This window comes from Penicillium waksmanii (genome assembly GCF_028829765.1).
Source record: "Penicillium waksmanii strain IBT 27052 chromosome Unknown utg000005l:1.0-5232799.0:1.0-5237142.0, whole genome shotgun sequence".
NCBI lineage: Eukaryota > Fungi > Ascomycota > Eurotiomycetes > Eurotiales > Aspergillaceae > Penicillium > Penicillium waksmanii.
Genome location: NW_026643252.1, coordinates 4,493,573 through 4,521,493, shown reverse-complemented (window position 1 = coordinate 4,521,493; position 27,921 = coordinate 4,493,573). Strand labels below are relative to the sequence as shown.

The 27,921-nt window shown below is 49.1% G+C and overlaps 10 protein-coding genes across 10 annotated transcripts; 3 read left to right on the top strand and 7 right to left on the bottom strand.

Moving 5' to 3' along the window:
* Positions 1-476: 476 nt before the first annotated feature.
* On the top strand, positions 477-4,632 carry mdr1 (ABC multidrug transporter Mdr1; the record flags this gene model as incomplete). The annotated part of the gene is made up of 3 exons (XM_057265794.1): positions 477-2,751; positions 2,834-4,205; positions 4,275-4,632. The coding sequence occupies 3 exons, from the start codon at positions 477-479 to the stop codon at positions 4,630-4,632; spliced, it is 4,005 nt and encodes a 1,334-aa protein (XP_057123514.1).
* A 589-nt stretch (positions 4,633-5,221) lies between these two features.
* On the bottom strand, positions 5,222-6,620 carry N7481_006574 (uncharacterized protein; the record flags this gene model as incomplete). The annotated part of the gene is made up of 3 exons (XM_057265793.1): positions 5,222-5,928; positions 6,130-6,315; positions 6,386-6,620. The coding sequence occupies 3 exons, from the start codon at positions 6,618-6,620 to the stop codon at positions 5,222-5,224; spliced, it is 1,128 nt and encodes a 375-aa protein (XP_057123513.1).
* A 1,004-nt stretch (positions 6,621-7,624) lies between these two features.
* Positions 7,625-8,125, bottom strand: N7481_006573 (SWI5/SAE3 family protein; the record flags this gene model as incomplete). Its single annotated transcript, XM_057265792.1, has 3 exons — positions 7,625-7,784; positions 7,892-7,965; positions 8,039-8,125. 3 exons carry the CDS (start codon positions 8,123-8,125, stop codon positions 7,625-7,627), a joined length of 321 nt encoding a protein of 106 aa, XP_057123512.1.
* Positions 8,126-8,556: 431 nt separating this feature from the next.
* On the top strand, positions 8,557-10,368 carry N7481_006572 (Ytp1 family protein; the record flags this gene model as incomplete). Its single annotated transcript, XM_057265791.1, has 5 exons — positions 8,557-8,667; positions 8,784-8,861; positions 8,956-9,798; positions 9,857-9,986; positions 10,085-10,368. The coding sequence occupies 5 exons, from the start codon at positions 8,557-8,559 to the stop codon at positions 10,366-10,368; spliced, it is 1,446 nt and encodes a 481-aa protein (XP_057123511.1).
* A 925-nt stretch (positions 10,369-11,293) lies between these two features.
* N7481_006571 (uncharacterized protein) lies at positions 11,294-13,389 on the bottom strand (the record flags this gene model as incomplete). The annotated part of the gene is made up of 4 exons (XM_057265790.1): positions 11,294-11,417; positions 11,507-12,211; positions 12,274-13,316; positions 13,387-13,389. 4 exons carry the CDS (start codon positions 13,387-13,389, stop codon positions 11,294-11,296), a joined length of 1,875 nt encoding a protein of 624 aa, XP_057123510.1.
* Positions 13,390-13,699: 310 nt separating this feature from the next.
* Positions 13,700-15,047, top strand: N7481_006570 (E1 ubiquitin-activating protein AOS1; the record flags this gene model as incomplete). The annotated part of the gene is made up of 4 exons (XM_057265789.1): positions 13,700-13,736; positions 13,786-13,843; positions 13,903-14,095; positions 14,157-15,047. The coding sequence occupies 4 exons, from the start codon at positions 13,700-13,702 to the stop codon at positions 15,045-15,047; spliced, it is 1,179 nt and encodes a 392-aa protein (XP_057123509.1).
* A 2,781-nt stretch (positions 15,048-17,828) lies between these two features.
* Positions 17,829-19,710, bottom strand: N7481_006569 (carbohydrate binding domain-containing protein; the record flags this gene model as incomplete). Its single annotated transcript, XM_057265788.1, has 3 exons — positions 17,829-19,395; positions 19,449-19,653; positions 19,704-19,710. 3 exons carry the CDS (start codon positions 19,708-19,710, stop codon positions 17,829-17,831), a joined length of 1,779 nt encoding a protein of 592 aa, XP_057123508.1.
* Positions 19,711-21,233: 1,523 nt separating this feature from the next.
* On the bottom strand, positions 21,234-22,814 carry N7481_006568 (class I SAM-dependent methyltransferase; the record flags this gene model as incomplete). Its single annotated transcript, XM_057265787.1, has 11 exons — positions 21,234-21,303; positions 21,359-21,787; positions 21,841-22,027; positions 22,084-22,109; positions 22,164-22,204; positions 22,258-22,330; positions 22,385-22,426; positions 22,477-22,506; positions 22,565-22,621; positions 22,676-22,728; positions 22,785-22,814. 11 exons carry the CDS (start codon positions 22,812-22,814, stop codon positions 21,234-21,236), a joined length of 1,038 nt encoding a protein of 345 aa, XP_057123507.1.
* A 1,049-nt stretch (positions 22,815-23,863) lies between these two features.
* On the bottom strand, positions 23,864-24,526 carry N7481_006567 (uncharacterized protein; the record flags this gene model as incomplete). Its single annotated transcript, XM_057265786.1, has 1 exon — positions 23,864-24,526. One exon carries the CDS (start codon positions 24,524-24,526, stop codon positions 23,864-23,866), a length of 663 nt encoding a protein of 220 aa, XP_057123506.1.
* Positions 24,527-25,521: 995 nt separating this feature from the next.
* On the bottom strand, positions 25,522-26,412 carry N7481_006566 (uncharacterized protein; the record flags this gene model as incomplete). Its single annotated transcript, XM_057265785.1, has 1 exon — positions 25,522-26,412. The coding sequence occupies one exon, from the start codon at positions 26,410-26,412 to the stop codon at positions 25,522-25,524; it is 891 nt and encodes a 296-aa protein (XP_057123505.1).
* Between the last annotated feature and the right edge of the window lie 1,509 nt (positions 26,413-27,921).

The window sequence follows — 27,921 nt, the reverse complement described above, 5'->3', positions numbered from 1 at the left end:
CCCACCGAGGACCCACCACTAGTTAGTGTATTCCCCCATTTCCCATTTCCTTTTTGGTCCTTGAATACGCAAAATCTAGACTCTTTGCTATCCTTTATCTTTATATATTCAGCTAGCCCGAGCTCGTGCCCATTTACGAGTCCGACCCATTCTTTTTCCATTCTTTCAATCTTCCTTCTCTTCTCCTTCCATTTATACCCACCTCTCTCCCTTACGCCACCCTTCAAGTTCAAAGTTCTTTTCACCTACCGCCGTCTATAATCAATCCAACACCTGGGCACACTGAATTCCCCGACCCCTTGCATCTTGCACCTTGCACCTTGCACCTTGCACCAATCTGTTCCAACTCCGAGTCCGCTCCAACCTGCGCCAATCTCGTGCCCCTGCCAATCTCGTGTTCGGCTCCTGAATGGCCTAGCTACTAGCTCCATCAAAGAAAAAAAATTAGTGGGCCTCGCAAATAACTAGTTGCAGCCATGCAACAACCCGAGGAGGGCGTGGCCGCCGTCGAAAAGGTCCCCAGTCAGGTCGCCGCACCAGACAACTTGAACCTCGAGAAACAACCACTTGAAGATGCTACTTCGACTACCTCCACCTCAAAGAATGGCTCCAAAAACGGTTCAAATGGCTCCAAGGGTACACCCAGTTCTGCCGCCCCCGCAGATGACGAGGATGCACTCTTCGCCCACCTCCCACCACACGAGCAAGAAATCCTCAAACTACAGCTCCATGCACCCCCAGTGACGGTCTCCTGGTTTGGTCTGTACCGATATGCATCGCGCAACGATCTACTGATCCTAGTCGTCAGCGGTCTCTGCGCCATTGTCGCCGGTGCCGCCATGCCTCTCTTCACCATCCTCTTCGGCGCATTGGCTACGGCTTTCCAGCAGATTACTCTGGCCAACAACGGCATCGGCAATTACACTTATGATGAATTCTACCACGAGCTTACCAAGAACGTCCTGTATTTTGTGTACCTCGGTATCGCCGAGTTCGTCACCGTTTACATCAGCACTATCGGCTTCATCTATACCGGCGAACACATCACCCAGAAAATCCGCGAACACTACCTCGAGGCCATCCTGCGCCAGAATATCGCCTACTTTGATAAGCTTGGCGCGGGTGAGGTCACTACTCGCATCACGGCTGATACCAACCTTATCCAGGACGGTGTCTCTGAAAAGGTCGGCCTCACTCTAACCGCTCTCGCGACCTTTGTGACGGCCTTTATCGTGGCTTACATCAAATATGCCCGTCTCGCGGGTATCTGTACCTCGACTATCGTGGCCTTGGTGCTGGTTATGGGCGGAGGATCCCGTTTCATCATCAAGTTTAGTAAACTCTCGCTGGAAAGCTACGGTGCTGGCGGTACCGTCGCGGAAGAAGTCATCAGTTCAATTCGCAACGCGACTGCTTTCGGTACCCAGGACAAACTGGCCAAGCAATACGAGGTGCACCTGCGTGTTGCGGAACGCTGGGGTACGCGCCTGCAGATGGCGCTTGGCGTCATGGTCGGCGCTATGTTCGGTGTCATGTTCCTCAACTACGGTCTCGGTTTCTGGATGGGATCGCGCTATCTCGTTGCCGGTGACGTGAATGTCGGCCAGGTTCTTACTATTCTGATGGCTATCTTGATTGGTTCTTTCAGTTTGGGCAATGTCGCTCCTAACGCTCAAGCGTTCACTAATGGTGTCGCGGCTGCGACGAAGATCTTCGGTACTATTGACCGTGTCTCGCCTGTGGATCCCACAAGCGATGAGGGATTGACTCTCGATCACGTCGATGGTGATATTGAGTTCCGCCACGTTAGGCACATCTACCCCTCTCGCCCCGAGGTGACTGTCATGCAAGATGTTTCCCTGAAGATCCCCGCTGGTAAGACCACTGCGCTGGTCGGTCCCTCTGGCTCGGGAAAGAGTACCATTGTCGGCCTTGTGGAGCGCTTCTACCTCCCCGTCGGCGGTAATGTCTATCTTGACGGCCATGATATTCAAGAATTGAACTTGCGTTGGTTGCGTCAGCAGATCTCGCTGGTCAGCCAAGAGCCTATTCTCTTTGGCACGACTATCTACGAGAACATTCGCCACGGCCTCATTGGAACTCGTTTCGAGAATGAATCCGAGGAAAAGATTCAGAACCTTATTGAAGATGCTGCCAAGATGGCTAATGCCCACGACTTCATCATGGCTCTGCCCGAGGCTTATGAGACTAATGTTGGCCAGCGCGGTTTCTTGCTCTCTGGTGGTCAGAAGCAGCGTATTGCCATTGCCCGTGCTGTTGTTTCCGACCCGAAGATCCTGCTGCTGGACGAGGCGACTTCCGCCCTGGATACCAAGTCTGAAGGTGTAGTTCAAGCAGCTCTTGACCGCGCTGCTGAAGGCCGCACCACCATCGTCATTGCCCACCGCTTGTCTACCATCAAAACCGCGCATAACATTGTTGTCTTCGTCAATGGATCGATCGTCGAGCAGGGAACTCACGACGATCTCCTGGAACTGGATGGCCCCTACTTCAAGCTCGTCGAGGCGCAACGCATCAACGAAGAGAAAGAAGCCGACGCACTGGCCGATGTGGAAGACGAAGACGAAGACTCCGACGAACCATACGAGAAACAAGAAATCGCCCGCATCAAGTCCTACGCCAGCGCATCATCCAGCGGCAAGACTAGGGGACGAAGTCCAACCGACGAAAACCCTTACCAACGAAAACTCCATCCAACGCGCCGACACCCGCAAATCCGTATCCAGCATGGTCCTCGCCAAAACCGGCACCGAGGGCGTAGGAAAATACTCTCTCTGGACCTTGATCAAATTCATCGCCTCCTTCAACAAAGCCGAATGGAAATTCCTCGTTGTCGGCCTTTTCTTCTCCATCCTCGGTGGCGGCGGCCAACCAACCCAAGCCTTCCTGTACGCCAAAGCCATCACCGCTCTATCCAAGGGCCCAAGCGAATACGCCGAGCTACGCAAGGAAGCAAACTTTTGGTCTCTAATGTTCTTCGTCGTCGGAATCGCGCAATTCATCACTCTATCCATTCACGGCGTCGCATTCGCATACTGCTCCGAGCGTCTCATCTGCAAAGCCCGCTCAAAGGCCTTCCGCATCATGCTCCGCCAAGACATCAATTTCTTCGACAAAGAAGAGAATTCCACCGGTGCCTTGACTTCCTTCCTCTCAACCGAAACCAAACACCTCTCCGGTATCAGCGGAACGACCCTCGGAACGATCCTCATGACCTCCACCACCCTCCTCGCCGCAATCGTCATCTCCCTCTCCTTCGGTTGGAAACTAGCTCTAGTCTGTATCTCCGTCGTACCCGTCCTACTAGCCTGCGGCTTCTACCGTTTCTACATGCTCGCCGCATTCCAGCAGCGCTCAAAGACAGCATACGAGGGTTCAGCCAGCTACGCCTGTGAAGCTACATCCGCCATCCGAACCGTCGCATCGCTAACGCGCGAGTCAGACGTGTGGTCCATTTACCACGGCCAACTCGAGGCCCAGGGCCGCGCTAGTCTAATTTCCATCTTCAAGTCTTCCCTACTCTACGCCGCGTCCCAGGCCCTGGTCTTCTTCTGCGTCGCGCTGGGCTTCTGGTACGGCGGTTCGTTACTGGGTAAGGGAGAATACACGACGTTCCAGTTCTTCGTCTGTTTCAGCGAAATTCTTTTCGGCGCTCAGTCCGCTGGAACGGTATTCAGTTTCTCGCCTGATATGGGTAAAGCGAAGAACGCCGCGTATGAGTTTCGGAAACTCTTCGACCGGAGACCTGTTATTGATACATGGTCCGAAGAAGGTGAGGCGTTGGAGAAATGCGATGGAACGATTGAATTCCGCGATGTTCATTTCCGATACCCGACTCGTCCGGAACAACCTGTTCTGCGGGGTCTGAATTTGAGCGTTTCGCCCGGTCAATATATTGCGCTTGTTGGACCGAGTGGTTGTGGAAAGAGTACGACAATTGCACTATTGGAACGATTCTACGACGCTCTTTCCGGAGGCATTTTTGTCGATGGAAAGAATATCGCCGATCTTAATGTTAATTCTTACCGGGAACATTTGGCTCTTGTTTCTCAGGAACCGACGCTGTACCAGGGCTCTATCAAGGATAATATTCTCCTTGGTATTGAGGCTGATGATATTGAGGAGGAATTACTCATCAAGGCTTGCAAGGATGCTAATATTTATGACTTTATCATGTCTCTTCCGTGAGTTTCCCTTACCCACCCTGCCCCCTCCTTGCTGCACAATGCAATATCTAACCCACCCTCCTCCAGTGACGGCTTCGCAACAATAGTCGGAAGCAAAGGCGGAATGTTATCAGGAGGCCAAAAGCAACGCGTAGCAATCGCCCGTGCTCTCCTCCGAAACCCGAAAATCCTCCTCCTGGACGAAGCGACCTCAGCGCTGGACTCCGAGTCCGAGAAGGTCGTGCAAGCTGCGCTGGATGCGGCGGCGAAGGGTCGGACGACGATTGCGGTTGCGCATCGACTCAGTACGATCCAGAAGGCAGATATCATTTATGTCTTTGATCAGGGACGTATTGTTGAGAGTGGGACGCATTCTGAATTGTTGAGGAATAAGGGGAGGTATTATGAATTGGTTAATCTTCAGAGTTTGGGGAAGACTCATTGAACTCGTTGAGAATTCCCAATTCCGAGTCTCTTTCGTTTCGCTTCCCTTTGCTTCACTTTTGATTCCCTTCTTGCGCTCTGCGAGACTCTTTTGGTTTGGTCTGTTTGGGCTACTTTACCCGGACTTGACTGACTTCGACTTCGACTTTCAGTCCCCTTTCATTTCTTGTTCATCTGTTTCATTCTACATATCTCCATCTCTTTGTACTTAATTTCCCCCTCTCCCTCCCCCCCTCCTCATTTATCCCATCTCTACGATGACTGGGTTTTCCTCTCATAGATCTGCACGGAGCTGGTGGCGTCGAAAATCTCGAATTAATTTTAATTAAATCATATATCATTTCAAAGGATCATGATCAATACTGGTGGTACTACTAGGCATTGGAAATTCTTTAAACAGAAACCATAATTCATTCCAGTTCATAACAGTACTAGTATTGCAAGAAAAAAACAGAAACTTTGTCAATATCAAATAACTTGAGTATCCAAAGGGCAAATCGCGAAAGTCGACAAGTTACTACTAATTACGCCAAATCCTATCAATACCCAATTGAAACATAACCTAACTAAACTCACCTAAATAAACTAAACTAGAATCCACCGCGCTGATCACGAGAAATACTTTCCTGCTGAGCCGGACGATTGGCGTCGGCATTGAATTTCTGACGTGGAGTCGTATACTCTCCCTGTCCTTGTCCGTGTCCTAGTCCTTGTCCTTGTCCTTGTCCTAGTGCTTGTGCTTTTCCTTGTAGATCTTGCGGCGCGCCCGCGCCCGCGCCCATGTTCAAATTACTACTACCGCCAGCTGCTGCATTACCACCAAAACCGGAATTGTCGAGAGGCTGAGCGGTATTGGCAGTGTTCTGAGCCATCGGCTCACCAGCACCAGCACCAGCGCCTCCCGCGGTTGTGCAGGGAGCGACGTGGCTAGTGGATTTATGGGACTTATTTTCCTGGGTTGAGGTGCTGAAATTTTCTTCCTGGTTTTCACCCATCTGGCCAAGGTTGGGATTGCTATTGAAGCCAGGTTGACGCTGCTGGGAATGATGTTCCTGCGTTGATTTGTTGAAATTGTCTTCGGTTGAGGTATGGTTGTCCAGACCTTGGCCTTGGCCTTGGCCTTGGGTGAAAGGTTGCTGTTGCTGCTGAGCTGGCATGTTGCTTGGATTCATGCCCTGATTCTGGAATTGCTGCTTTTGAGCTGGCATGTTGCTTGGATTCATGCCCTGATTCTGGGATTGCTGCTTTTGAGCTTGCATGTTACTCGGATTCAGGTTCTGGGTGCCTGTGCCAGTGCCTCTCTGGGAGCCGATGGGGGGGTTGATTAGGATTAGCACGGTTGTCTGGAGTATTTGTAACTTGAGTTAGCCGGATTACTTGGTTTGCTTTCGAACCTGATATGCTGCTTCATATGGAAAACAAATTGAATCATCCATCCACAGCTACTACAAGTCCTAGAGCAGTATGATGTGCAAGGTAGAGCATCAACATAACATACCTAAATCACTATCAACGCGCGGATCCAATTTATTGGCAACCTTTGAACTGTGAGGACCGGCGTTTATGTCGTCAGAGCTAGCACTGGAGGAGCTATCTTCAGGCACCGAGGAGGAAGTGTTGCGATTATAAGAGCTGGGCTGGCTCTCCGTTACAGTACTGGTTGGATAGTTTGTGTACTGATTATCTGCTTATCCCATAGGATAGGTTGAGCATATGATAACGAAGTGATACAAACGAACTTTATGAAAACGTACCCTGGCTCTTGGGATTGGAAGCAAGACTACCACTACCATCATCCGTGCGGTTGAAGTTAGGGTCCCTATTAACAGGGTTGTCCATTCTGGGAGCGTTCTGGCGATTGTTGTAGCTGGGTGTGAAAGGGTTTCCTGCGCTGTGGGTACGATCGTCGGAGGGATGAGCCTGACTGCGAGTCACGGGTTTATCGTGGTCAGTTATGGCGTCCTTGACTTTGTGTACGAAGTTCGACATAATAGATTCAAGTTTGGATCAGTAGATTGGAAAGTCTCAGTAGTTCAAGTTTTGAGAAGCTAATCGTGGTATACTAGTTTATCAGTTGGAAGTGGATAAATCAAGCTATTTTATAGTAGATCTCATACTAATTACATAGTAAGGATTCTGAGCAATAGCTCCACGATATCCATGGATTTACTAGTACGTGTGACGACATGTGTGCGGTCATGCAGAATAATAAAACAGGGAATAGTAATAGGACCTCGCTGATTCTATCCAATCTTTCTCTATCATGACGTCGTCCAGATACATTCCAGGATGAGAAGTGAACGGGGGGCTTCAAAGTCAACGCAAAGCTCAACACCATATTGGGACGACATTAAATCAGACCCAGCAAATAGATGACCTGAATTCAGAGAGTCGTGGCTTGTGACCATCTTTCCCCGGCCTAGTTATCCATGGGTCGAGCGCCACCATGGTTCTTGATTCAGGTATTTGGCGAAAAGTATATGGCGACCCACGGATATAGCTGCTTAAAACTTGAAATGACCTAATTATCCTTAGACTTTCTTTGTTCATAATGAAGGCATAGCTAAGGTATAGTACCGATTTGGGAGGAGCAGAAAAGGAGGTGATGTAGGCAGTAACTATATCAACTATGTATGGGTGTGGTGGTACAGCCTTAAAGGCGGTCCCATTTTCTGCCCGCATAACTGCCCCACCAGACGATGCACCCGCTGCGGCTATCGTCTATGTAGAGCCTCATACATTGACCGTGACCTTGATCAGAACGCTGGTGCAGAGGTAAAGTATATTGAATAATAAAAATATCTGCACTCAAATCCACCCACCCATCCATCCATTCCCCCATAAAGTCAAACCCATAACACCATAGCCGTAACTGCAGTAAAAAAGACATTCGCAATCCACACACATAGATAATATGACTCTTGACGCATTAACCCTTGACACCTTGACGATTAACCATTACTCGGAATGCATTGAATCACCCGGGCAATGAGTCAATCCTTCTCCAACATCCCAAAACTCCTACTCACGTCCCCAATTCTCTCCCCTCGACTCTCGGCCAGTAGTCCCATCAATCCCTGCGCCACATCCTTGATCTCATTGTAAGAGTGCAGGAGGTGAATGTGTTGCTTGACTGTTTTGTTGGGATCGTTGCTGTAGAAGTTCAGTGTCAGTATTGGCAGCTTATATATGCATGTAACTATGTGTATGGATGGGAGATGGTATGCTGGTGGACTGATGGATTGGAGAGGGAGACGAACTGTAGCTTGGGGAGAATTTCGTTTAGATCGGATTGGATTGAATCGATCTGGGATTGGAGGGTTGTGACTGATTTCTGGAGGGTGGTCTGTTGGTTGTTAGTGATTGCTGGTGCTAGTGCTGGTGCTGTGCTGCTTGGTTTGGCTTACTATTTTGGCTGATTGTTTGTGGCTGTGGGCCACCTCTGGATTTGGAGTGGTTAGTTTCATTTCGATGTCTGTATCTCTCGGGTCCATGTTGGGGTGTAGCGCAGGGTGAGAGAGAGTGTGAGTGTGTGTGAGTGAGTGAGTGTATACTATTGTACAGTTGTATGTGCATGGCATGGCTGGCCAATCAGATACCTCGCTGAATCAGCCGTGCCTGGCCGCGTCAAGTGGAGCTCAAAGGAGAATTAGGAGAATTGTTATGCAAATACTCCATAGTCAGAGGAGAAATCAGGAGTAAATATTGGAAAAATAGTAGAATATTACAGAATACTCTATTCTAATTAAGGTAAGCCCCCTTTACCCCCCTAATCTACTGTATAAACATACTCCGTACTAGACAGTGTGGACCTCCGCGTAATCGGGTCCTCCGGATTGGGGCGACCCTCCCACGCCTTCCGCTTTTCCCCCTCGACTTCAAGTCGGACTCTCCTCCAACTCACCCCCTTCTCCTCCACCACATCATGTCGTTCCTTCGGTCGACGTCTCTCGTCGCCTTATTCGCGGCGACTGCCCTGGCCCACGGCGGCCATGAGGCTGTCCCCGATGGCGAGGCCATCTCGCTCGAGCCCATTGTATGATCATACCATCTATCTATCTGCCTTGTGCTGTACGAAGCAGAGAGGCAGACCACCTAGGTCAATACACTTCTCACGAACCATGCTAATCACTCAACCCTTTTCCTCTCTAGGACTCCACGCTATGGGTTCATATGATTCTTATGGGCTTTGCTTTCGGCATTATCTTCCCCTTGGGCATGGTCCTGGGTGTATGTTATTATCTTTTCTTTTCTCTCAGCTTGCATCAGCCTGCCCACCTCCTCCAGATCCATCCGACTAACCCAATCGTCTCCGCCGTCTTAGATCGTTCGTTCCCGCTGGCACGTACCCGTCCAAATCGTCGGAACCATAATCGCCGTCCTAGCCTACTTCCTCGGCCACGCGCACCATGGCCGCCAATTCGGAAAAAACGCCCACGCCTCCTTCGCAAACTGGCTCATGCTGATCCTAGTCGCGCAAGTCGTGCTAGGCGTCTATCTAAAACTACACCTCGTGAAAGCCGGCCAGGCCCGCATCCGCTGGATCTTCGTCCTAGCCCACGGAATCCTGGGCAAGATCATGCCCGTGATTTCCTGGGCCCAGATGCTCTTCGGTGGCATTGCGGCGCTAGGCTTCTGTCAAGATGACCACATGGGACAATGTCTAGCGCACTTCATTATGGGATCTGCATTCATTGGATACGGAATCTGTCTGACGATCCTGCTTCTCGTTGGCCAGTTCTGGCTGCGCCGCACAGGTCGGAGTCAAGAATTCTTCGACTCGCTCATCATCGCGGCCTGGGGTTGCGTGAATACTTTCACCGAGCATCGCTGGGGCCAAGAGTGGGGCCATAACGATCTTCAGCACACTACTATGGGAATTGTTTGGTGGTGCGCGGGTCTGTTGGGTATGTGGCTCAGTCGCAATCGGTACGGTCGACCTAAGCGCAATCTCATCCCGGCTATTGTCATCCTCATGACGGGTTATGCTATGTCGGCGCATCCCCAGTCTCTCATGATCAGTACCATGATCCACTCTATCTTCGGCTATACACTCATGGCGGCTGGTTTGACCCGCATTATTGAGATCTCGTTTGTCTTGCGCGATCAGAGCGCCGTGAGCATGAACGGTACTGAACCGAATAGCTTCCAATATCTGACTCCATTCGTATGTACCCTTTCCCCCGACTGCTATCGTGCGAATGATTCATCTAACCTGGCGGCAGTTGCTTTACGCGTCCGGATTTCTCTTCCTCGGCGCCACGGAAGAACAAATGAAACTCCTCAGCGACGCGGGCGTTACTCACGTCTCCTACATTCTGATTCTATACAGCATCGCATTCATCCTATTCCTCTGTACGTTTGCCCTCTTCCTTCCAGTTTCCCCGTACCCACACCCACACCCATACCCATTCTATCACATATATGCATATGATGATACTAACCCAACCCAGTCGTCAACGTCCTCCTCCACATCTACGCTGTCCACACCTGGCCCAGAGAAGAAGACGCCATCGACCCCGAAGAAGCAGAAGCACAGAGCCGCGGCAAATACGCCACCGCGAACGGGGGCTTTACGAACGGCCGCGCACGATCAAACTCCGAAGCCCAGCGTATCCAGGACGCGGAGGGTTTCGAGTTGCAGGGTCTTATCAGTGATGAGGAGGATGAGCCGACTTCGTCTATGGCTTCGAAGAGAAAACATGATCAGGTTGATGTTGATAAGGAGGAACGTTAAAATGGGGTTTGTTTTTCTATTACCTTTGGACTTTTTGACCCCCTTTCTCATCTGTCGCTGTCGCCGTCTCCTTGATTATTCTCCATCTGCAATTCGTTTGAGTGGATGGGGGTGTGTGGGCGTGAGAGGGTTGATTGATTGATTGTCTTACCATTCTACTACTACTATTACTGCATCGTTTCTGAGGCGTTGGGGCTGTTGAATAATTTGTGAACATATATACATCTAAACTTGAAGATCTTCATATTTCTCGAATCCACTAGAGTAACACCACGATAGACATGATAGTAGTACAAAGAGCACTTGGGCGAAGGGAACTTGAATTTACTACGAATCTTGGAACGAGTCCAAATACTATGCGGCTTACTAGTATACTAGTACTAGTATCTACTCCCGATAGTTACTACCTACACTACTAGTTGTGCCTTTCAAGGTAAGTAGTGTCTTCAACCAATCCAATCATCAACATTGAGGGTATATCAAGAGTTACCTAGTACCCTAGGTACCTACTTTATTAGTAATCAACTCAAACGCCCAGCCGAAACTGCCCCGACCTCTTTACCCTACCTATCTCTAGGCAAGGGCAAAAAAAACTTGAAAGTAAACGCCAACCTTGGAACTAAACCAAAGAAAAAAAAGAAATTAGGAACAGAACAGCACTCCCGAATTAACCTTAAAACTCAATTCAATTCAATTCCCTTCCCAGATCATGATTTCATTCCTGTCGTAACATTCCGTCATAAACTAGGGCCAATTACCTCGCTGGGCTGAGGTGAGCAAGGTACTAGGCCGTTCGTTTACCGTAGCAAATAGCAAGCAAAAAAAGCAGAGAGCAGAGGAGAAAATAGTAGAGAGCAAAGTAGTTCAAGTTCAAGTTCTTGGAACTAAAACCTGGCCCTAGCCCTTGCCCAGCCTTAGGCCTAACCTAGCGGAACCCGCCGCTGGGAAAGAATCGTGGTCCAGCGTACCCGTGCGCTATGATACTTTGGATATCAATGTTGTCGGCGTTGCGTGGACTCCAGAGTTTGATTAGGATGAAGCGGCCGGACCTACATATCGATATCGATACAGAACAGGTTAGTCAAATGCTCTGCTCCGCTTTTCACTGCTCTGCACTGAGAGAGGAGGAATAACATACGGCGGAGGATCAAATTTGATGCTAACCATACTCTTCTCCCTCTCAATAAAGAATCGTGCATGAGGCTTCATTACTTCGGCCCCGCCTGCCCCGCTAGGACCAGGCCCAGACCCAGACCCAGACCCAGATCCAACAGGCGGGGGCGGGATCGGGTCGATGAGGCTAGGTTGGCCTTGGCGTCGCGGTTCGGACCCGGACCAGCCTCGTCGCATAAAGCCGGCGCGGCGCGATAGTTCGCGGAGGCGGCGGTTGCTATCGGTCAGGCCGGTTCTCTCTTCTTCCTCTTCTTCGTCGTCATCTTCACTGACGCTCTCGTCGCTGTCGGAGCAGAGGGGGTCTTCTTCGTTTTCCAGTCGCTGTAGTTCGGCGATGTCCTCGTTGGAGTCTTCTTGGTCGTGGAAGACGCTGTCTTCGGAGTTCTCGTGGTAATCTGTTGTTATGCGAAACTCGGATTGTGGGGTTGTGGTGCGAGGTTCTGGTGTTTCGTAGTTTGTGGTGGGGAGGGCATTTGGCCCTGTTAGGACGGTGCGTTCTAGAGATTGCAAGGGTGCGCGGTAGGAATTGAGGTACTCTTGTGAGGGCAAGACACGCATTCGGCGGCGGTGTTGGCGCCGGTGGACGCTTGAATATTGAATTTGGTATTGGGCTGTGCGGGCGAGTTGTTCGTCCGATGTCATCGAGACGAAAACCATGCCTTCTTGGATACTAGATGGTGTCAGCGGTGATTTGGTCATAGGGCGGGTACCCGTGCTCTGCGAAAAACATACGGAGAATCATATCCATTCCGAGGAGCTTTAATGACAAGCTTCTTCAGGCAGAAGGGCGCCTCGCCTTGATGTCGTAGAACCAGGTTGCAGCGATCGGACTTGGTACAGTAGACCGAATTGTCATTCCGGAGAATATTCTCCGGGAACGAGCAGTCGCCGTCCGGGTCATAAATGCCACCATCACAGCTGGCAAGTTCCATCTTCAGTGGCCCGGGAACTACTTGGCCATACTGTCCGTAGTTAAAGCCCCGGATTCCCTCACGGTTGTCGTCGGTGTCCAACTTTCGTCGCTTCAACCTCGCCCGGCCATCACGGCCATCACGATGTGTCTGCGCAGGCTGCGGCATGAGGGACGGTGTAGGAACTGGTGCTGTGAGATTGCTCGGATCAATCCCTCGGAAATCAGATCTGAACGAGCGGCGTCTTATCAGTCTGTTTGTTGAGCGGGGCTCCTGGGTTAACGAAGCGGGACTCAAAGTTGACGGTGGCCGCTCGGGACGGAGTCGATCCAAAATTCCCCTACCGGGTGTATGTCTGCGAGAAGGGCTCGTCACGTCTGATGTTATCTGCTGAAGCTGTTGCTGGACTGTGGCCCGGGATTGTTCGGCGTGGGTGAGTTGGCGGACTGTATCGAGCCGATGGTCTTCAATCTCCTGGTTCAGTGTTTGCAATGCACGATCGGTATCGCCAGGATTTGAGTGATTACTCTCTGAGTGGATCAAATTTCGGAGGTAGAGCAGGCTATCTCGTGAAGGCCGGGGTGGTGGAGTGGAATGACTTTCGCGCGGGGTCTCTAAACCCTCATGTATGCTCTGGGCACTAAGATCGGGTGCCAAATCATCAAGAATCTGATGCAGACTAGTTCGGAAGACACCATGCGAGTTGTTCTGCTCCGAGTCTAGTTCTGGTTCGTCGTTACGCTCGCTGAGGGCGTCGATAATTCGTTGGACACGTTGAGGGAGGGATTCGGGGATAGGCGGTTCGGGGCCACCGGGGCGAGATGAGCGGCGGGAAGAGGCAGGTGGGTAGTCGTAATTCCCTGACTATTCAACGATGAGCCACTGGCTGCTCGGGGCATATGGAGCGTTGGGCCGAATATCGGTGGAAACATACCATCCTGGAGGTTGACTGGGTGGGGGACCGCGCGGACGAGGGGGGGGGGGGGGATAAGACCTGGAGGCTAATCTCAGGTGTACTTCACTCGGATTTCAAGAAGGCATGGAATCAGACAGAAGGCAGCAGCCCATACGGGCCAGCAGAGAAATTCAAAAGGTGGTGGCAGTTGAGAAGATGCGGTGCTTGCCTGCTGTTTGGTTATCGGGGGTGCACGTGATGACATTATATCATCGTGGGGAGAGCTTGAGCTTCTTTCCTTTCTCTTCAATTCACCTTTCACCCCCTTCACTCGCTCATTTACCAACTCACGATGGCTGAAACGGAGAACGGTCAGCAGATAAGCGCTGGTATGTGCCAATAGTCTTGTTTTTACAATCCATCCACTGACTCTTCTAGACGAGATCGCGCTCTATGATCGACAGATTCGCCTGTGGGGTGTCCAGGCACAGGAAAAGTAACCCTCCCTTTTCGATACAGTGACAACCGGGTGTGAGACTAATACGATAAATAAAGGATCCGATCGGCAAATATTCTCCTGATTACTGTGAAAGCCCTAGCCAACGAAGTGGCCAAGAACCTCGTCCTTGCTGGCATCGGCTCTCTGACGATTCTCGACCATGAACCTGTCACGGAAGCAGACCTGGATGCACAGTTCTTCCTGGAGGAAGCGCATAAGGATCCGAGCATTTTAGCTGAGGGGAAAAAAGTGCGGCTCTTTTATTAAATACATCAGTCCGCTCGTTACCCTATACTAACTACAATTCCAGCGAGCCGAGATCGCTGGTCCTCAAATCCACCGCATGAATCCCCGCGTCAAGCTGCACATCGATACCGATGACGTTCGAACAAAACAACCCGATTTCTTTGCCCAGTTTGATGTGACAATTGCGACAGAGCTGGACTTTGCAACCAACAACACTATCAACGCCGCCTGCCGTCTGGCCAATCGCCCTTTCTACGCAGCAGGTCTACATGGGTTCTACGGCTACGTGTTTGCCGACTTGATCTCCCACGATTTCGTTATCGAGCGCGCCAAATCGAATGTTCCTTCGCAACAGCATGAAACGCCGACTCGGAGTATTGTCAAGGTCACCACCAAGAAAGAAGGTGACAAGACGATCGAACTCGTCACCAAGCGCGAGACTTACTCCCCACTCCTCCTTGCCAATACCTCTCCTCTACCGGATGATTTTACCCGCCTACCTCGCCGCCGCAAGCAAGTCACCCCTCTGCTCAGCTGTCTTCGCGCTCTGTGGGAATTCGAGAAGCTCTCCGGCGGCCGTCGCCCAACGTTCCAGCACGCAGACTTAGAGTTATTCACAAAGCTCTCTCGAGAAGTCCACCAGGAACTCAAATTAGATTTGAATACGCTAGACTCGACCTTCCTCCGCGCATTCCTTCAGAATCTGGGCTGCGAGTTGAGTCCCGTGGCTGCGTTCTTGGGCGGTTCGCTCGCGCAGGATGTGATCAATGTTCTGTCGGCGAGAGAACAGCCCCTTCAGAATATGCTGCTCTTTGACGGAGAGAAATCCCAGGGCCCCATTTACCCGCTTCATCCTTTCTTCCCTGCGGAGTTGGGGATGCAGTCGCTTGCTGCTGTGCCGCCTGTAAGCAACGCTGTTCCTGTGGATCCTGCGCCACCGACGACCATTTCATAGGAGTATCACTTTGTATGGGTGTTATGTGATATCTAGAAATGACTTAGACGAATCTCATTATGTTAGGCTTCTCATAGACAGGAGCAAGTCTTATGTTTGTACAATAGTAAGAATCCATTTCGGTAAAGACGCTACAGTTCGTTCACGGCTAGTTAGGAAGTCATAGACTATGGAGTGCCTTAGGTATTGGAGAATGTGGGAGACTATGTTGGATGATCCGTTGCCCCCAATACTAATATGTACACTGTCCACGATGGAATAAAAATTCATTTTTTGAATGATGGCAAGTTACTCCCTGTCTCGATACCGGGCAGTTGAATATGCAAAGTACCTCCCGTCCCGCTTTCGGAACTCGATATCAACTTTCATCGCTTCGCTCAGTCTCCGTAGCTGTCTGAGATATCTGTAGGTTTGTTCGTCTAGATGTCCCGGAATAAACCCCCAATCGCAAGGGAAGAAGATAACGCGGAGACGTCAGGGCATGGGGAATTCTTCTCGATGCTTTGTCAAGAACTCGAAGCGAAGAAAAAGGTAGACTCTGATGTAGAGTAAGAAACTTTAAAGTCGAATTTGCGTAGGGTGGATTTGATGGCACTCAATCCCGTAATGATGTCCTCTTTGCTGGGCCATTCACCTTTTCCATCAGATGCCGAAACGAGATGAAGATCTTCTAGGGATACCACCTCTTTGAGGAGCTTCCCAATATTGCTAGTCTCGGTTAGAGTTGTGCCACAACACAGAAGGCAAGGAGCGAGAGAATTAAGCTGACGGAAAGCCGCCTACCACCGAACCGTGACAAAGTGGAAATGGACATGACAGCGAATCAGAACACAGCGCAATTTCTCAAGGGCGAGGGATTACGATGTAGTACTGGAGGAACTTACCAGAACAGCATGATTTAATGTTGAGCGGCCGCTGGACTGACAGCAAATTATTCATTTAGGGCAAGAGGGTAATGGGAAAGTCATGTACTAATTGTTGGAAAGCTGTACGGATAAAAACAGGAATTTTGATATTCTGAAGGTATTCTTAATCGGATAGTGAATAACCGCTAGCTAGAATTCCAATATTTATGCAGCAACACCTTGGATTATACTTTGATATAAGATACGCCAAGCAGCAAAAATCAAGATACTAGTAAGATATTTGAAACATGAGGATGCAAAAAGACAATGCTCACGTCCAGATTTGAACTGAAGACCTCGGCATTACTAGTGCCGCGCTCTACCAACTGAGCTACGCGAGCTTGTTGATGGACTGTCTTCAAGCCTTTGCCATCATGATTGGAAGGCAGATTTTGAGGGCAAAGTGGAAGCAAGGCAACCATTGCAGACCCTCTTCCCAACAACCACGGCCAACCTTGGAAGAGCAAACAACCAAACCTTAGTTTACCCTTAACTTCCAGTAAGCCATTTCCATGGTCGGAAAAGTTTCAATCAGCACGGCTTTTCTTACTTAGGGGAAAATTCAGAATATGAAGAAAAAGAAATTGAAGAAAAGGAAAGAAATTATCTTTCATGAAGATCTTAGCATAGATGCCGTGTTCAATTAATCAAGTAAGCCGGGTGGCAGCACCGCCCATCAGGCAAGCGGTACATCGTGGCTTTATGGCAGCTTCAATTACTGAAGCAAAAGGATAAGCAAAAAGAGAATGCCCCCATCCAGGATCGAACTGGAGACCTCGGGATTGCAATTCTGTTACCAGAATCGTCATAAGATGAGATATGAGACCCACGTCATAGCCAACTAGACCATAGAGGCAATTCATGAGTGATATGGCTGATATAGTGTAATAGAAGTCTAAACTATCATTCTTGGAATCATGTCATTGATTCTTACCATGGTTCTTCGTCGTCTGGTTATATACCCTAATTTGAAAGCTACGGTATAGAGATAATAAATATTGTGTAGATCATCCTTCCTGGATATTAATAAGCCCTCCAGGCCTGATTATTTTATGGTATTTATTTTGAATAAATTATGCTCTGATCAGACTATGATATATATTATTTATTATAGGCAGTATATTCGATAAAAGCCACAGTCTACTAATGTTTGGACCTACTACGATCATGAACAGAATTTTTGCGGAAATGCTGCTCTCATCCACTAGCATGGATGCCAATTATTTTATGCTGAATAAAGCACGAAAATTACTATAAAGTGCCAATGCAGGTGGTGTTTGTTTAAGATTTTCCCTGCGGCCAGATGTGTGGAATAGTGCAGTAGCAACTTGAACGCATTCCACACCCGTCCAATCGGATTAAAACCTTCCAGTTTACATCTCTCCTGACTCGCCGAAGAAATATCGTCTATGCCAATAATTGTCGGAGAATAATCGGCTACATAGTCGTAATTTAATAATGAAAACTCCGCGACCTAAATTGCACTATGTTCTAGGGAAAAGGCGATGGTCTCGTCAAATTCACTGGGGTAACCCACAGGCCGTCCCGGACTTCCGGCATGTCCGTGCTTGTTCCTGAGAAATTTCCATTAGAATTCTAAAAACAACTACTAGTACAACTTAATACCACCTAAGTATGCCAAAGAAATCATGTTCGCTGAGGGATTAGCACCATAGCCTCAAGTATAGAAGAAACTGCAATCAAAATATTGAAAATAGCAAAATTTTTAGAAGCCATTACTTTATTCGACAGTCTATTTCAAGGATTAAGCTGCAGGCTTCTAACTACACGACGGAAGGCAAGATTCATAAGATCATGAGGAAAAGTGTAGTAAATATTGAAAAATCTCCAAAGGAAACAGGAGTTAATCTCAAATCTAAGCTAGGGTATCTTTCTTGACAGGGCATGCAAGGACAGTCACAACTCTAGTACTGGTGACATACACGGGGGGAATATTAGGGTTCGCAGTTGCAATTTCGGTCACCTTGGGCCCGGGGGCATTTCCATTGCTGTCTTGGCCTGGAGCAGGCTTTTGACCTGCACTCACTCCGGTAGCAGTGGGGGTAACTTCGTACACGGTGGTCCCAGCAACGACAGTCTCGGTAGCGACGGAGGTAGTCTTATCACGGGCAGGGCAGTTTGTGACGGTGGATGGGCAAGCGGTCACGGTGATGGTACGAGTGGACAAAATAGTCTCAGTGGTGTAGTGATGGCCACCAGCATTTCCGGGGGCAGCAGGGGATCCGGTGATGATAGCCCCGCCGGGGTTTGTGGTAGTACTGGCTTCAACGGGGCAGATGGTAGTCGAGACAATGATAGTTTCAGTGGTCACATAGGTGCTTCGAGCAGGGCAGTTGGTAACAGTGGCAGCGCAAGCGGTGATTGTAGAAGTGCGAGTGGTGAAAACAGTGGAAGTTGTCAGCTGGGGAGCTGTGGGTGCTGAAGTAGTCACTCTGACAGAGCCAGAACCTCCGTTGCCTGAGCCTCCGTTGCCAGAGCCTCCGTTGCCTGAGCCTCCGTTGCCTGAGCCTCCGTTGCCTGAGCCTCCGTTGCCTGAGCCTCCGTTGCCTGAGCCTCCGTTGCCTGAGCCTCCGTTGCCTGAGCCTCCGTTGCCTGAGCCTCCGTTGCCTGAGCCTCCGTTGCCAGAACCTCCGTTACCTGAGCCATTACCTGAGCCCGTCGCAGGCACGCTGCTAGGAAGGGAGGTTGGGATATCGGATGGACCAGTCGGTGTGTCAGTTGTAGGGGCAGTCTCAAGTGGAATAGAAACCGACGGCGAAACAATAGGGACGGAGCTTGATGCAATTGGGCGAGGCGTAGGGCGCGAAGAAGGATGTGGGCGCGAGGAGATGGTTACTCGGATGAGGGAAGACGAAGTTGGGATGCTCGAGTGAGAGATGGAGCTGGCGGGATGAGAGGAAGTGATAGATCCAGAGTCAGTGATTGGTGCAGAAGATGGCTGAACGGAAGCAATCTGAGACGGGATAACTGGATTGCCTGAGGATGAGTCAATTGAGGGCAGAGTTGGGACAGAAACCGCAGGTGTAGATGTTGGTGAAGTGGCCGCAGTGACGCATGTGGTTGTTGTTTCTCCACTCAGTAGTTTGATATTATCCAAATCCGCCTTTGCCTGGTGACGCCTCACCACCGGGCAAAACAAGTAAATATATAGGGTTCCACTTGTACTCTTAGCGGTAAACTCCGCCGAGACGGTTTTCCAAGCAGTGTTCTCAGGTGTTGCCCGCAAGTTTTCGTAGCCTCCGATGTAGGATGTCGATCTGCCACCAACCATATAGAAGGCAAGGTCACAAGCGGCCTTTCCATCAGCAACCGGTTTCTGGATTCGCCATTGAGCCGAGACAGTGTAGGTAGATCCCTTTACCAACCCGGAAACTTCTTGATAAACTCCAGAAAGGGGTGCATTGGACTTTGATGACCGCTCACTATGGTTTTTCGCGATTAGAAATGTTCATACGTCCGCGGGAGAGAGTCTTACAGATGGCAATCACCATGAGCAGCCTTGTGCCCAGTGGCCAAATGCATGTTATCCCCAACCAATTCCCACCCGGAAAGGCTACCTGATTCAAAAGAGGGATTTTGAACCAGATTGACCTCATTGGTAGTGCAAGTAACATCTTTCTCGGCCGTTGCCGAGCTAGCAAGCAGCAGAGGCAGGAAAGCCTGCCACATCAATTGTTTGACTGAGGAATAGTTAGTACATATGAGAATCGAATGTTAGCGTTATACTGACACTGCATGATTATTATGTGATTAAGTGAGCCGAAGCAGATTTAAAGATTAGAAGACAGATGAAGTCCGAAAAAAATGAGTGTACGGAGTAAAGTTGGTATAGAAAGAGTGGACCCAGTAACAACTGGAATAAAGAACGACAGTAGCACACAACCAAAAAAAACTTCCTCCAAGCCCAGAAGAGCAGCACGGCAATTTATAAAATGTCTATACTATCTCTCGTAGCTACCCATCGTATGGTGTTCGCGGAGGGAGGCTGAGACTTTAAGATTAAGGATCCACCTGTCGGCCAAAATTACCTCCAGCAGATCGTCAGCGGCGCTATCACTCTTGGCCAAGAACAGCTAAGGATGGCCACCCCGCGAGTTCCGTCCACTCGCATAAGCAGATCGATCTTCGCTTAGGGGTTACGGCTAAATCAGTCAAATTATACAGGTTCCCAGACCCTGGGCTTTAAGCCGCAAATCAATAGTTCGCCCAAAGTGCAGCGCTAGCACGAGCGTTCCTGAACGGCTGCGGGGCTTCGGGCGAAGTACATACACAAAGGATTTGCCCCGGACATCACCGGGCAAACGAGAGGCGATTGTAGTGTTTCTAACTGAGAACGAGAGAGATAATGGTAAATTATTTGCAGGATGGAAGACGCGCTGAGGCTATCAAAGAACTAGATATAGCGGTGTAAACCGACTAAGTCCATGCCTGAGGCCCCTGGTCTGAGAGGTATTTGTGGTCTTTCGGAAAATCCTCGGATTTTACGCTGGCTAAAATAATCCCCGGTCTTGGAGCCGCATCCGAGGATACTAGTAAATTTCCAGCTTCGCCAAGACATGTCTGAGTCGTACGCGAGGTAACCATAATATATGCAGATGTCGAATACGTTATGTCTACGCGCAGGCGGCACAACCTTGGAAATGCTGTATTTTTGCCATGCAGCGGCCCATTCTGTACCGTCTGTCCATAAGGTCATATGTCTTTCATCAAACTATCCAAGCAAGCCAAGTCGAGATCTTGAAATGGGTCATCCTCAATTCTGGCCGTGACCCCCAGGGTACTCAAACTGCTGCATGGGATAATCTGATAACCCCCCCGAGATTAGCGGCGCAAAGAGAGCAGTAACGTCATTTTTGCTACTGTAGCGGTGTACCTTGTTACAATGATAGTTAAAATGAGGGTCTGGAGGTATTGAAGTTACGAGAGAGTTCGGCTGTGCTTGCGTCTCAGCCTCCTTTCCGGATTGCATGACGACCAGTGATTGGCTCTGTCTCGGTCCAAGATATTTCGGACCATGCTACGTTCATATAAGATACTTCGATAATTCCGGTTGACTAAAACTAGAAAATTGTACCCTTGATTGCATAATAAGCCCAAGTTGCGATACGGAGTCCACGGGCTAGATATAGAGCGATGTAGATATCAAGAATGCATATAAACACTTCCTCAGCTTCAAAAACCTGGCCCATTTTTCCCTTTGCACAATACCAGGATATTGATCGTAATCGAAATTCTCCCGCTTCAATTACGGGCTCTTCGGCTACTTCTTGGCCGCTGCCGCGGCTGCAGCCTCTTCTTCGGGGAAGGGCTTGCGAGCCCATACTCGTTTACTTTGAAACAGTTAGTAAGTGGATGCGAGCCAGAAAAGGTATATGAATCACATACGCTTCGTGATAGATATGGAAACGAGGATTTTTAAGCTCATTTCTCAACTTGGCAGTGTAGACCTGCACCTCCTCCTTCGACCACGGGACTGGGTCCCCAAACTTCGTGAATAGAAACATTCCATAGCCTTCCATTCCAACCGACCAGTGCTCATGGTTGACAATGCCTGCCTCCTTGAGCCGTTTATCTCGAGGCCAAGGACCCAAAGGCCATTTAGCGAGGTAGATCTGCCTATCGACAAATCCGGCTTCCTTGATGTGGTCTTGGCATGTGTCGAAAAGATTGAATGGTCGGCCAGACTTGTTACCAGCATTTATAAGCGTTTGTCCCCAATTGGCGAGGATGTTGTCAGGAGGAAGACTACCGTCGTCAGTGACAAAATAGGGAGTTAGTTCAAGTTGCTCGATCCATCCTCCAGGGCGGATATTCCTGTGCGATAGTCAGCACTGGAAAAATGACCAGATAGAAAGCGTGCAACAAACTTATAGATCTCCGCGTAGAGCCTCTTCTGCTCCTCGGGGGTGAACGATCCTTCGAGAATTCGGAGATGAACTAGATCAAAGGGTTTCTGCCAGGTCCAGGCCTGCAACACGTCGTCGACCTCTAGAATACAGTTCGGAGGCAGCCACTCGATGGGAGGTGGGAAAAGGTCCACACCGCGGACGGTCGCTGTTTTAGTCAGTTATGCCATAGCGCAATGTATTGGACGATGGCTGGTAGCTTACCATTTGGAAATGTATCGGCCACATCGCTGATAAAGAATTAGAGTGGGCTGAGGGACTCGGAGGGCAGGAGGGCCTCTTACATTGCCCAAGAGCCTCGACCAGTTCCAATATCCAGAATGTGCTGAAGAATGTTAAAAAACCTTTCGGCTCTCACGGATTTGGCATCAAACATACCTTTGGGTTCTTTATGGGAGCCCGAAAGAGCGGATTTTCACGGTCGGCCTCCATGACAAGGGCCGTGATATGGCTATTAGAAGCCATGAGTATGGTGATATTTACTTCGACAAAGATTCAAACATACCCGGCTTCATAAGACTCAAATTGCTTTTCATCCGAAGGCGTACTATTTATGTCAGTACTAATTCAACCGCGATGTCAAGTGTGTTTGCCTACAAGGAATCGGTCGCTTTTAGCGTTTGATATCTGCTCCCCGTTAGCGGGGTTGCACCTATGTGTATGCTCCGTACTGCACGGTACTGACTTTCGACCATTTTCCTCTAGCCCCCGGTACAAGGACGAGCCGATAGAGGTAGTCTCACTGCGTTTATCACATTAAAAACGATATATCGCCAGCATGTGGTGTGCAACCTACGACTGCCAGTCATCGATTTCGTACGAGCCGGTCGCCTCGTACAAGTTCGGGTCCTGTGGGCCATCGGGTTAGAACAAGAGTCGAACCCCGTGGGTACATAGCAACCTACAGGCACAATGGTTTCGTTCATGTCCGCCATTATTACTGGTCACGCGAAAGCAGCGCGTCAGCAAGAAAGAGACAAGGATATGAGAAGGAAGGCGCTGCAGTGATGAGACCCTTGAGGAATGCTGGGTGAGGGGGAAGAAGAATTGACAGCTCTCGGTATTCACCTGCGGCTGCAGTTAGTGCTCTTGGCGGTCACTGAGCACATCTGAGCACGGCTGGAGCGGGCAGCTGCTTGACTGGCCAAGCTGTTAGCCCGCGGCGCACTATGGAGTACCTGAGCTGTCAATGTCTACGAATAGACTCTTGGTACCCACTTCTGGGCCGTTCCGTCAGGATGGTTAGACCCGCACCAGATAAAAAGGGGTCGAGTCAATTACGAGTCTGGTTTGAGAAGAGATACTATTGACATGAGCTTAGGACTATGAAAGTGGCGATTATTTGCGAATGTATAGAGATCTCAGGTGTGGGGGGGGGAGAGAGAGAGTGTGTGAAGCAGCGACAATGTGATCTTGGATGCCTGAGGTATATAATCCTCAACATGTCCATTCATAAGACTGAGGATAGTCTAGCCATGTGCTTTCAGTCTCGATTAATCAATCAATAAACTATCATTTACCAAGTATATAGCTCACAATGACTTAGCCTTGGGAGCCAACTTCCTCATTGCCTTGGTCAGAGCCGATTTCGACAATCCCATAATGACTTAGCAGGCTCATTACCCCGTCAAATGCAGCCATGCCAGTCATACCATCTCCCCCACTCGAACGTGATCCAGAGCAATTAATAAACTCATACCAGATATTTTGACTATCGAGAAAAGCCCAATGTTGAAGTACAGTGTATGATCCGGGTGATTTGATCAATTCGTCGAAGATATTGACCCAGCAAGTATGCAAGTCTCCATGATATGATGGCAGTCCGGGGGTATTGCCATGCCCTATCATGCAGTTGGAGATACTCATAACAGCTGATTTGATTATGACATAGATAGCTCCCCGCTGATGCTAATGCAAGAGGTAGCCCGTCAAGCTGGGTAACAAGGTCTCCGAGGTAAGGATCTGCAATGAGGTATTAGCTAAATTAACACATCCTTTTGGTAATATGACGAGACCTAAAGAGAGATCCTGGCGCTGCGATGTCTGAGATAAAATTTTGATCGCTTCCCCATCTTGCTTCATCATTCGAAGTGGAATCAAGGGCCATTCCGTAAAAGGCGACTGCGTTGTTATCACTATAGAACCCTGTCGTGCCATAGGGAAAAAAAAATTCAATCATTGGCCCTCCTTCGTTGATACTGAGATTCACCGGTGAGCGATAGTTGTCGAATATCAACAGCCATCTCTTTCTCCTGTTGAGCCAGCTCTGAACGCCCTTGACATCTTTACTGGCTGCGCAGGCTTTCCAAACTTCGTCAGACTGATCTTCTTCAGAGTAGCGTTTATGAAGGCTTTTGAGAGAAAAATGACCAGTGTGAGCCATTTCAATCAGATCCGTAGAGGGACTTCTCGATTTTTTTTCTCTTGTGCTCAAGAAACTGGATGCCAGAAGAAATGGATGGGAGGCATCGAGCCAGAATATGGAATCGTATTTATCGCAAAACTCTTCAACGTATTTGACTACCAGTGAAGATTTCCCAATACCAGGTGGACCCTGCAAGAGGACAGTATGGCCTCCATAGAGGGCTCCCAAGGTGAGCGCGTATATGATTGCAATCGTGAATTCATGTCTTTCCTTAGGCTGCATTGTGAGATTTGTCGATGGCTGTGTTAAAGTGTCCTGATTAGCCTATGTAACGTAGACTGAAGGGTGGGGGACTACCGGTTAGTTCGCCTCGCGATCTCCAGATAAATCGGCGGTGAGGTTAGGAAGAAAGCTGAGAGTTACTGGTAGCTTGAGGGGACATTAGGCAAACAAATATCATCAGATGACTGATAGTTCCGTTTGAGACTTTTGCCCCATTTTCTGCCCATTCCTCCTGTGTCAAACTATGCATTTCCTCTATCAAAGCTCGTCAACCAATTTTCTTATCCCACACTATGACTCCTCACATTTTTCAACACTTCATTGACATTATGACTAAAAGCCCTTACTATGATAATTCTTGCCCCTCTTTAGCCTTGTTGATTAAATATCAAAATAGGCTGGGATAATTCGTGAGATCTTCGAGTTGAAAAGTGCAGGATGCGGCTGAAGATCAGCCATTAGCGCCAAGAACCGCCCCTTCAAATCAGGGGTAAAGTACTCGTAAAGAAGGCCCTTCGAAGCACCCCCAGGTACTCTGTGCTGCAAAACAAAAAGCCATTTTCGAGTACAGAATGCTCTCGAACCCAGCATTGTTCTGGTTCATTGTAAAGAAGAAGGTCTCCAAGCTGTCCCATCTGATACTCGCAAAACTACGCGATAACAGTGATCTCTTACAAATTGTGGGCCGATATTTACCCCGCAACACTGGGTCTTTACAACAGTGTAAAAATAGCTTGTCTTTCACCCAAGAGAATGCATTTCACGAAAGTATTGAAGTTAGAGAAGAAACTATAGCTCTTCCAGATGAAATTGCTTAGGCAATGTGCTGATAGAAACGACGCGCGAGAAAACCAAATATACGTTCTAAAAGGGGGGGGATATATTGGAGATATATTGGAGGAGAATTAAACTCATCAAAATTCCATTAAGATAAAATACATAATTTCCCATAGATTGTTTCGCTGGATAAACAACCAATCCGTACAAGGATATCATTAAAATGCCTGTCCAATTAACAAAGCCACACCGATAGCCAATGGGCTGGAGAGCGAAAGGCCGGTAGGCGCAGAGTTCTTGCTGGTGGTAGTTGCGGCGGCAGCAGCGCTAGTAGTTGTGTTCGTAGTATTTCCTGGGACTACAAGGCCACTAGCGTATTGCTTCAAAGCAGATGTTGAAACGGAAGACGATGACGGCTTGGGGCACGGGTTTTTATACACATACTGCTCAGCATCGTCGCTGCACTTGGTCGCATCCGCAGCGTTGTATGTACCATTCGGATACATCCAGCAGCTACCCGAGCCATACTGTGTATTGCCTTCGTTATGCGGATTAAAGACGACATAGTTGCAAGAATCGGCCTCGACACACTGGCTCAAGCAGTTCACTGCACCCGAGCTAGCAGTGCAAGTGTAAAAACAGTTGTCATCAGGGGTTGGGTACCCGCAGACCGAGGCAATAGCAGTGGGAGTCTCGGTGGCGGCGCAGGCGCCAGCAGTGGTGGTGGTTGGGCTAGCACACTCAGGCTTGTCATAGACGGATAGGACGGAGCAATCCTTAGTACCTTTGCTCTCATCGAAGGTTTGTCCCGGGTACAGCCAGCACGTACCGGTGCCTAGGTAAGGGTTTCCGGCGCTGAAGATAACAAAGTCGCAAGGAGGGTGGGCGTTACAATAGTCCCAGCAGTCGGGCCTGCCGCCCGAGGCGACGGCAGAGATAGGTGATGGATAGTCACAGAGCTCCGTGATGAGGGAGGCTGTACAGCTTGGCGCCGCGGAGGTAGTAGAGGTAGTAGTGGACGTAGTAGTTGTCGCTGTGGATTCAGTGGCTGCTAGAGCCACTGGTAGGGCTGATAGGGCGATAGAGGCCCAGAAAGGAGTGATCTTCATGGTAACGAGCGTAGGTAAGGAAATAAACGTGCACAGGGGTCTAAAACTGGGGAAGAACTTCGTATTCATATTTAAACTAGAGTGGTCACTAGTACGAATAACTAGTCCTGTATAATACTAGTTAACCCCTTAGGCAGAAATGGGTAACAAGCCCTGTTGCCACAAACAAAATACAGTCCACGGGTGTAAACCCGGAACAGGATTAACTAGCACTGTGCGTGGGCGCAGTTTTTGACCGAATCGCGTTAGGTATTTTGTCTTGGAATTTTGCCCTGAATCTCCGTTCGATACTAACTAGTACATACTAGAATACTAAATTGTGGAGTCAGACCTGGCGAACGGGCGAACATCCAACCGAGCCGAACCTTGGAACCCTTTGAAGATAGAATAATAAACTCGATATTTTCCCAAGTTGCACCTCAATATATCAATGACCACTAGGACTTCCCGGTATGCAATTGTCGAGTTCCAAGATTTACTATGATGCTGCCAAAGGATTCACCTCGCTTGGATATGCGGCTCACCTGTGACTCATAAGTATTACTAGCGGTAGAAAAACGTATCCCCAATCCTGGTGAAATTGGAGGTTCCAAGCTTTTAGCGTGTTTTTTGATCACACCCAAGACGCGCCGAGTATTGAATATTTCCGAGCTAGTACTATAATGGGAAAATTATATGCAAAGATACGTGGGGGCCGTATTTCGAAGTGGGGCATCCATACAATTTTTCATTTGGAACTGGTCTGACCGGCAGCGGCTCTGCCGATGCCCCCCACAGGAAGTAGAATATTCTCAGCCGTGATCGGCAGAAGGCGAGGAGGAGGAGTTCAGATGAACGCATGGCTTGGAGATAGGGTTAAAGAGACGACTGTTTGCTTTAGAGGAGCTCTACAAGAAAGTAAACCTAAATCTCTACGCAGAAAGCTATCTCAGTAAAAAAGGTCTGGGATCAGAAAGTCACCTGGATTAACTCGAATACTGTCAGAAAGCGACGAGATTTTGATTAAGTTGAAGGTTAATATTTATAAAACTGGAGCCGCATTATGCATAATATATGCATAAGCCAAGGTTACACATGGATTTGAAGGTTTCAGCGGCGACTGCTAGGTGATAAACGGGGAAATTGATGATATTGGTAGTTAGTGGGTGGTGGTCAAGAGAGCGAAGCTATCCACATACAGGATGGAAGGACGGCACAGTGACCTGGATGCCCGAGGTCTCTCAGCCTAAATAAATCTGGTACTTCTCCATCTCTCCCTTTGCAACTGTGGCAATAGTATGCCAGTGGTTAACCGCCCTGGTAATTTGATCCAGGGTGTCAGCGTCGAGGAAGCAGAATTACCCTCCACTGTTTGATACATGCACTGGGCAAGGTGGAGGCAGTGTAGGACCTGGAATTAGTGAGCTCGGGCATCTAGAGACAGCTTTTGTACTTCCAAGTCGTAGGCACGAGACAATGCCTTCATCTATCTGGCCCCAAGGTGAGAATTGTAGTCGGTACGCCCTTGCT